General features: G+C 46.8%; 1 protein-coding gene across 10 annotated transcripts in view; it reads left to right on the forward strand.

The window, feature by feature from the left end:
* Positions 1-5,953, forward strand: part of SCML4 (Scm polycomb group protein like 4) — a 106,393-nt gene extending 100,440 nt beyond the window's left edge. For 9 of the 10 annotated variants that reach the window (XM_032651077.1, XM_032651080.1, XM_032651076.1 and 6 more), the window contains 2 exons: positions 742-887; positions 3,406-5,953. In XM_032651077.1, the coding sequence (XP_032506968.1) occupies positions 742-887; positions 3,406-3,531 (272 nt within the window). In that variant the 3' untranslated portion in view covers positions 3,532-5,953. The remainder of the gene's footprint in view (positions 1-741; positions 888-3,405) is intronic. The other variant, XR_004352517.1, reaches the window with a different exon arrangement.
* Positions 5,954-8,004: the final 2,051 nt, after the last annotated feature.

Genomic DNA, 8,004 nt, shown 5'->3' on the forward strand with positions numbered 1-8,004 from the left:
TGTGGGAAAAGCATTTATGCAGCAATGCAACTCATGCCACAATCACTGACCAGGGACCAGCTGTGGACCAGGCACAGGCTTAGGCTCCTGTTGTCAAGGAATCCCTCGTCTAGTGGGAGGTTGGAGTGCGTGCTCTGACAGACCTGAGGGTTGGCGAGGTGCTCAGTGTAGGCGGTGAGTCTTCTTTCTGCACATGCAGAGCAGGGCATGGACCTCTCACAGACAGGGCTTCTGAGATTGTGGCACCAGAGACCCAGGACAAGCACAAAATGCCCCTCCATTCTGCTGCGTCCTTCTTGTCTCAGGGCGACACCAGTGGAGGCGGAAAGGACCTGAAGTCGTTTTGGCATCACAGCACTACAGAGGTCTATTTGGAGCTTCATGGAACCTGGTTACAGCAGGCCCGGGGCCCACTGAGACAGGACTGATCAGGAGGGGTCTTTAAAACTCTAACATGGGTCACCATTTCAACCTGCTGGAGGAGATCTGTTTTCCAATGCTCTATTCCCTGGGAGAGCAGAGAAGCTCTGTGTAGAGGGGGAGGCTGCTGCCCTTAGGAGTGGCCTCCGGTGCTCCAGGCTCCTGCCAAGAGCAGGCACTTCTGGCCTTTCTCTGTCACAGAAGGTCACTCGGGCCGCCGCCTTGGACTCGAGGGCCAGGTGGGGACAGGAGGCACCAGGTAGGTGCCAAGGCCCGAGGCCTGCTGTCTCATGGCCTCCCTCTCTGTGCTCTACCTTCCAGCCTCAAGCCCTTTTCCGGACAGGCAGGACACCCGGCGGCCAAGGAGCAGGAACCCCTCTACCTGGTCCGTGGAGGATGTGGTCTGGTTCGTGAAAGACGCAGACCCGCAGGCTCTGGGGCCCCATGTGGAGCTCTTCCGGAAGCATGTACGCGCAGTGGTGGGCCTGGGGGCGGTCAGGGGGCTGCGGGGGGCTCTGCGCTATGCCCGGGCGCACCACTCAAGGGAGGCCAGACGGAACCACAGGGTTCTCAGAGCGGACCAACCACCTAGTTTTGTTTGTCCCATCCGTTCCCTCACTTTGGCCTTTATCAGGAGTGCCTGTTTTCCTGCCCATCCATCCGTCTGTCTGTGCGTCCGTCTGTGCATAAACAAACATTTATAGCACACCTACAATATGCCAACAGACAGTGCCTATTCCTAAGCTGCTTTGAGGATTAAATGAGAAAATGCACATAAAGTGTTCAGCACAGCGCCTGGCTCGTAGATGACCTTTGGTTAGCAGGCCATCTACATATTCACATAATTATTTAGGAGATTCTAAAATATGTAAGGATGGTAATTTTTTTTAAAAAGGTAAGAATTAGTACTTTACCTGCCAAGCTTCCTATCTCAGTTATCGACTGTTGCTATAACCTGTCACCACAAACGTAGTAGCTTAAAACCACACAAGTTTATTATCTTACAGTTCAGTGGGTCAGGAGTCTGACAGGGGTCTCACCGGGCTAAGACCAAGGTGTCGGTGGGGCTGACATTCTTTCTGGATGCTCTAGGGAGAACTCATTTCCTTCCCTTTTCAGCACTGAGATCCGCCCTCATTCTTGGCTCCTACCTCGCTGTCCTCATCCTCAGAGCCAACAACATCAAGCTGAGTCCTTCCCAGGCTGCCAACTCTGGTTTTTTCTTCTGATTTCTTCTTCCACTTTGAAGGGCCCTGTGATTGCACTGTCTTCTCCCTCCCCAATAATTCAGGATACGCTTCCTATTTTAAAGGCAGCTGATTAGAAGCCTTAATTCCATCTGCAGCCTTAATTCCCCTTTGCCAGGTAACCTAACATATTCACAGGTTTCAGGGGTTAGGACGTAGCAAGGACCGCAGAGGGGTTATGTTTAGACAGATCTGGGTGGGAGGACTCTGGCTTCCTTCCAGCATGACAGGAGGCAGTGGAAGTCTAGGAAGTGGGGGAAAGAGAGAACATTCGGCAGTGAGGCCCCTGGGAGGGCCCGCAGATGAGCTCTGAGTGACGCAGGGTAGGTGCTCCATCACTGCTGGCTGAGTGGCTGGCTGGATAGAGGAATGAGAGGGGCTGCTCTATGAGTCCTGTACTGTGCCTCTTCTCCCCACCTGAGCACCCAAAATCTCTACCCTTGGTCTCTAGTAATCTGAAAATAGCACTATAGGTGAAGGAGGAAACCCAGCCTTACTAAGGAGTGATACAGTGTGGTAGTACAGGGGGAATGATCGGCTACAGCAGTGAAAAATGTGGTACCTGTTGGTATGCTCTCGGGGTTCTTGTACATGTAGCATAGATGACCTTTACAGTGTCCCTCCCACCTTCCCACCTGCATTAGGTGTTCTTTTTTTTAATTTGTATTTATTTATTTTTTGAACTTATTTATTTTATGTATGTATTGTTTTGGCTGCACTGGGTCTTCATTGCAGTTCAACATGCAGTCTGGAGGGTTACCATTCTCAGAGACAAATGGGAGCAATATCAGGACCTCAGAGGATTGGCATTCCCTTAGTAATTATTTGTGCTAAACCCTCAGATGAAGCAGGTGCATTATTTAGTTGTATGCCACCTAGTATTATTGACAGGGCCAAAAAAACACCTGAAATCCCTTATAGAGTGTTGTTAGCAATTTGGTAATCAGCGAAAGGCAGGTGAGTGTCCCACGGAAAGAAACCAGAGATTAGGATGATGGATGGAAGTCAGGGCCTTATACCAGCACCTGGAATGGAAAGGTAACTACTAGTTTCAGGGTCTAATGGGGTGATACTTTGCCTTAGTCAGTCCAGGCTGCTGTAACAAAGTACCACGGACTGGCTGGCTTAGGAACAACAGCGATTTATTTCTCAGTTCTGGATGCTGGAAGTCCAAGATCAGGTTGCCATCAAGGTCTGCTTTTGGTGAGACCCTTCTTCCAGGTTTCAGACTGCCATCTTCCCATTGCATGAGGACACTAACCCCATTCACGAGGGCTCCACCCTCATGACCTAATTACTTCCCAAAGTCTCACCTCCAAATACCACCACTTGGAGGTTAGGATTTCAGCATATGAATTTGGGGAGAGGGTAGGGGGGGCACATTCAGTCCATTGAATACTTCTTGCTTGTTTAGCCCTAGATTGGATGAAGAGATAAATGTATGTGGGATATTGGGAGTATGGCTGGGACTATGTTAGATTCCTTCAATCAGGAGAGAGCAGGAATATGAAAGATCCAGTGTATCATATGACCCCAGGGAGAATATGGGAAGAGGAGCACATAGTATTTGTAGGCTTTCGTTTATTTTCTTAAGGTCTTGCTTTGGGACTAAAAGAATATGCATCTAAGTAAATCCATATTCCCTTACTTTACTCCCTGACCATACTCTAACTGTGGCCACTATTTGATTACTTTGACCACTTTCTGGGTTTTCTTTTTTCTGATTCTGTTCCACCAGGAGATTGATGGCAATGCCCTCCTGTTGCTGAAGAGTGACATGATCATGAAATACTTGGGCCTAAAGCTGGGACCTGCACTGAAACTCTGCTACCATATCGATAAACTGAAGCAAGCCAAGTTCTGAAGGTGTTTAAAAGATAGAAGCAAAATCCAGACAACAGATCTCCAGATCATCTTCTGCCTTACCAACATTTGCCACCATCACAAAGATTCTCTCCTGAAAAAGAACAGCCACAAAGACTTGGTCTTTTTATAAAACTCGTGCATCTTGACCTTTTAAAAAATTCAACATGGTCCTTTTGAAAGGTTCTTCTGTTAATGATTTGCCAAAAAATTACAAAGAAGCCTGTTATTTTTAACATTTCTGGTAGGTTGGTTGCTCTTAGGGTGGGTACTGCTTTTATAATGAGAGTGTGGGGAACTGAATGCTATCACCCAAGGAAGACGCTGGAGACGTCCAAGGATGTGAGAAGAACCTTTGTCCCTGCAGGCTCTGTGGGGACGCCCACCGCAGCACTACCTGTCTTTAGCTCTGACTTGGGGACCCTATCATCGTGAGCCTTGCTTAATTCAGCTCTGGAAGCTGTCTTCTGAGGATAAATGCCTCACCTTGCACTATCTGGAAAACTTGAATTCTTTTGCTCTCTGAAAGAGAAGGAAAAAAAATCTTTTCTATCCCTAGTTATCTGAAGTACTGTGTTGCCCCACTAGAGGGCAGACTGCTAATGTATTTTCCGGACCCTCACTTCAGCAGCCTGATACTCAATACCCAGTGGATGGATTAGGGTTTCTGTGAACAAGACCTAGCCTACACAGACACAGGGAATTTATTCCACAGTCAGCACCACAGATTGCAACTTGGGAAGAAACCGTCTTCTAGAAGGTTCTAGTTCATATCCAATCATTACTGACTGACTGAGGTGCACCAGCAGCAAAGTCAAGAATTTGGAAGCACGTTCTTCCCAGATGGGGCTTTGGAGTTCCTTCCCTTCCAGAGTCATTACTGAGGTGTCGATGTATTGGCATGCCGGAGAGCTTAGTGACATTTAGCCATGGTGTTTCTTTAAAAAAGAAGAAAGATGTCTCTACTAAGCTTTGAAATGGGAGAGTGTTGATTTCTAGTTACATCGTGGGATTATATAGTTGTATGTGTGGCTAATTTTAATAATAATAGCATGTACACAGACATGCTATTATTGGGTTTAATTCAATTTACAAATAGGTTTTCCTTTCTCACCGTGGAGTAATAGAAAAAAATTGATTTCTACCCTTTTGCAGCTGTGTCCAGGGACGGACAATGAATCCACCATTTACTAGGCAGAAGGGCAGCCTTGTCTCCATTCTTCTTTTGATCCTTTTCCTTTCTCTCTCTCCCTGTCTCTTTTTTCCTTCCTCTCTCACTGAATAGGAAACATATCTTCAAAATGAATTTGCCTTTGCCGTGGGCATGTCCTCTTCCTTAAAAAACGTCCGTAGTGTTGTAAGGGAGGAGATGAATACTAGACTTTGTGATCTCTGGGAGGGGGAAGGTCAAGGGCCACTCAGGGCCTCCCTTGGCCCAAATGCAAATCAGAAAAGGCACACCGTCCTCGGGATGCAGCCTGGACGGGCGTCTTGGCCAGTGAGTGGAGCAGGGTGGGATTGCAGCCTTCTCACCCCTCCACCAGGTGACCTTGTGCAGGACAAGACCTGTACAAACTTGAGGGCAGCCCTGGGTAGATCGGTATATTGATCCTCTATAAATCAGAACTTGGACAAGGATCATAGGAAACATTCCAAGCCATGCTCTTAGACCCACTTGATGAGTGGTATTTGAGAAAGCACATCAGAGCAAAATCCTTTTTAGACACGCAAATGGTGACGGACTTAAAGCGTTACAGAAAAGGGATAGAGCAGAGTGTCCTAAAACTGCCCACGGAACTGAGCTTGAGTTATCAGGAGAGCTGAATGTCTGTTGGTCCCGGCACCTGACAGAACTACCCTGAATCAGGCCTTGGGACAGTGTCTTCAAGATTTTGAAACAGTAAATGGACTCTGTCCCTCAAAGTTTGTAAATCGTGAACTGCTCACTGCTGATCTGGAGGGTTCGTGCCCCGGTCCGGGAGGATCCCACGTGCCGAGGAGCGCCTGGGCCCGTGAGCCATGGCCGCTGAGCCTGCGCATCTGGAGCCTGTGCTCTGCAACGGGAGAGGCCACAACAGTGAGAGGCCCGCGTACCGCAAAAAAAAAAAAAAAAAATACCATGGGTAGTGTATATATTCAGAACGGAAAATCCCATGACAGCCTATGTTCCTCACTCGACCATTTTTGCTCAATCCTCTGAAACTTGTGGTGCCTCTTGCATCAGTATACCTCATATATTTTCAAAACTTTCTACCATTCTTAGTAGTGCCTCCCTCGGTGCAAACACATCAACATTGGTGCCGCCAAATCAAAATCATCTGCAAACAATGTCAAGAAGATACTCGGAGTCGTTTTCAGGGGAGAGAGATTTTCCCATCTCAAGTCTAGGAGAAAACTGGGTCCACATTCATGTGGAACTGCTCTCACAGAGATGCTATCTCATTTTGCATTAAACTTTAAGCAGGACAGATTGCTGAAACCATGATATTTAAGGTTTGACTTTTTAAAAATCTCATTACTCTTGAAGTGAATGCTGCCACATCAGAGAATAACCTAAGGAGGAAATTCTCTTCCTTTCCTGTTTTTGCACTGAAATGCAGTTAGCCAACCAAATTATTGTTGCAATACTGCAATTAAATTAATTTTCACCCCTTTCAAAAATCTTGTCAAACCAGGCAGTTAAATAGCTTAGCAAATGTAAAACATACCAGGCCATCTCCTCTAAACGGACCTTAGGCAGAGTCATGCCACGTGTGTCATTCTCATCTGAATGGGAGCTTATTTGGGGGCCCTTGAACTTGTACTGATGTGTTACTTGTTATTCCACGGCAGTAGATTTGCTCCAGGTTGTGGTAAACAATGATATAGTTAGTTGCATAATTTCAAATTAGTGTGTGTGTATGTGTGTTCACGTTCCAAACATTTCCAATTACACTTGTCCTGTTAACACTTAAAAAAAAAATCTAGAGACAGTTCTATTGCCTAAGGCATTTAAAATATTTTATGAGGCACATTATTCCCTTTGTGAAGACTTCAGGTAAAGAAGTGCATTTCGTCTGTGTGTGTGTGTTGTGTGTGTGTGTGTGTTTCCTGACACTGTAGTGGGAAGAGCCTTTGAAAGTGGCTGGGAGTGTATCAGCTTTTGCATTTGCTCGGTTTCAAATGCCTTCCCAGCTTTGTAGCCCTGAGGCAGAACTCTCTCTAAGCTGTTACTGCCAAGTATCCCCTCTAACACCAACAGGGTGTGCCCTGGAGGCAGCTGGGGGACAGTGCTGGGGTTCTGGGTCTGCCCAGGTCAGGTGCTAACTGGACTCACCAAGCCAGCCCAGGCTCTGCTCTGTGTGACTAAGGGGACAGGCCTCGCCTGGGAGCCCAGTGGGCTGGTTTAGTGCCCACCAGCGCTTCCATCATTTCCCTTCGGCAGGGCTGCCTCGTATTTTCCTTTACAGCAGGAGAAAGGAGTGGGGAGCTCCTCAGGAAAACCAAATAGGATATTAAAATACACTGGGGAGGAATACTACGTGAGAAGGAAACAGTAAAGAAGGGAAGACAAAAATAACTGTCCTAGGAAGACGATAAGAGAGCACCTCTTCTAACAGGCCCAACCCTTTAAGCTACAGTAACCTATTTTTGTATTTATGTGCTGTATGGAAGATTTCTTATTTTATTTAAATTAAAAGTATGTTTTTTATTACTTTCTGAGATTGTTTTAGGAGAATTTTGTCATGGCTCTGAAGATGATTGGAAGTGCCCAGAAGTGACCAGGGACTTGAATTTAGTCATTGTCAGAAGGTCTTGAAAGATGGAGATACTCTGCTTTCTAAGGAGCTAGCCAGGTTTCCATACGTGTGAGTGGGAGGTGAGTGCTGTATGACATTTGCTCTGATCCGGTGCTTTTTCAACTCTTCTCCAATGGTTTAAGAGGAGGAGGAGGAGGAGATGGGACTCACGTTTTTTTCCTTAAACCTCAGATAACAAGACAGGCAATTGGGAAGGAGGAGATGATTTCTCAAAACTGCAATATTTTGTTAAGGAGAGGGATGAACACCTGTCCCGTGGTCTTGGTTTATTTTTGTTACAAAACTCACTCCAAGAACTGGGTAGCTGCCCAGCTCTGCTGTGGTCTTGCCACGTTCCATGTTCCCCATGGCATGAGATGACCATGCTGAGAAGTCCAGCGGTGAGCCCAGCAGATGGTCTGCCGTCTAGAGGTACAAAGAGTCCTGTTCCCATCTTGTGATGTCACCCCAGTGGCTACTTTCACAGGACTCCCGGCCGTGCTGCCCCGGGAAGAGGGCTGGGAGCCTCAGCTTCCAGCGTGCCCTTCCCTCCAACCATTATCCTAATCGAAGACGATTCCTTCATGGACAACTGGAAGCTGGATTTTTGGAAATCTAGTATTTACTTGAAAGAGAATCATTCTTATTTATTGCCACCAGTTAAATATTATGGAAACATGTCTGCTAACAATTTG

This window comes from Phocoena sinus, chromosome 12 (assembly GCF_008692025.1).
Source record: "Phocoena sinus isolate mPhoSin1 chromosome 12, mPhoSin1.pri, whole genome shotgun sequence".
Taxonomy (NCBI): Eukaryota; Metazoa; Chordata; class Mammalia; order Artiodactyla; family Phocoenidae; genus Phocoena; species Phocoena sinus.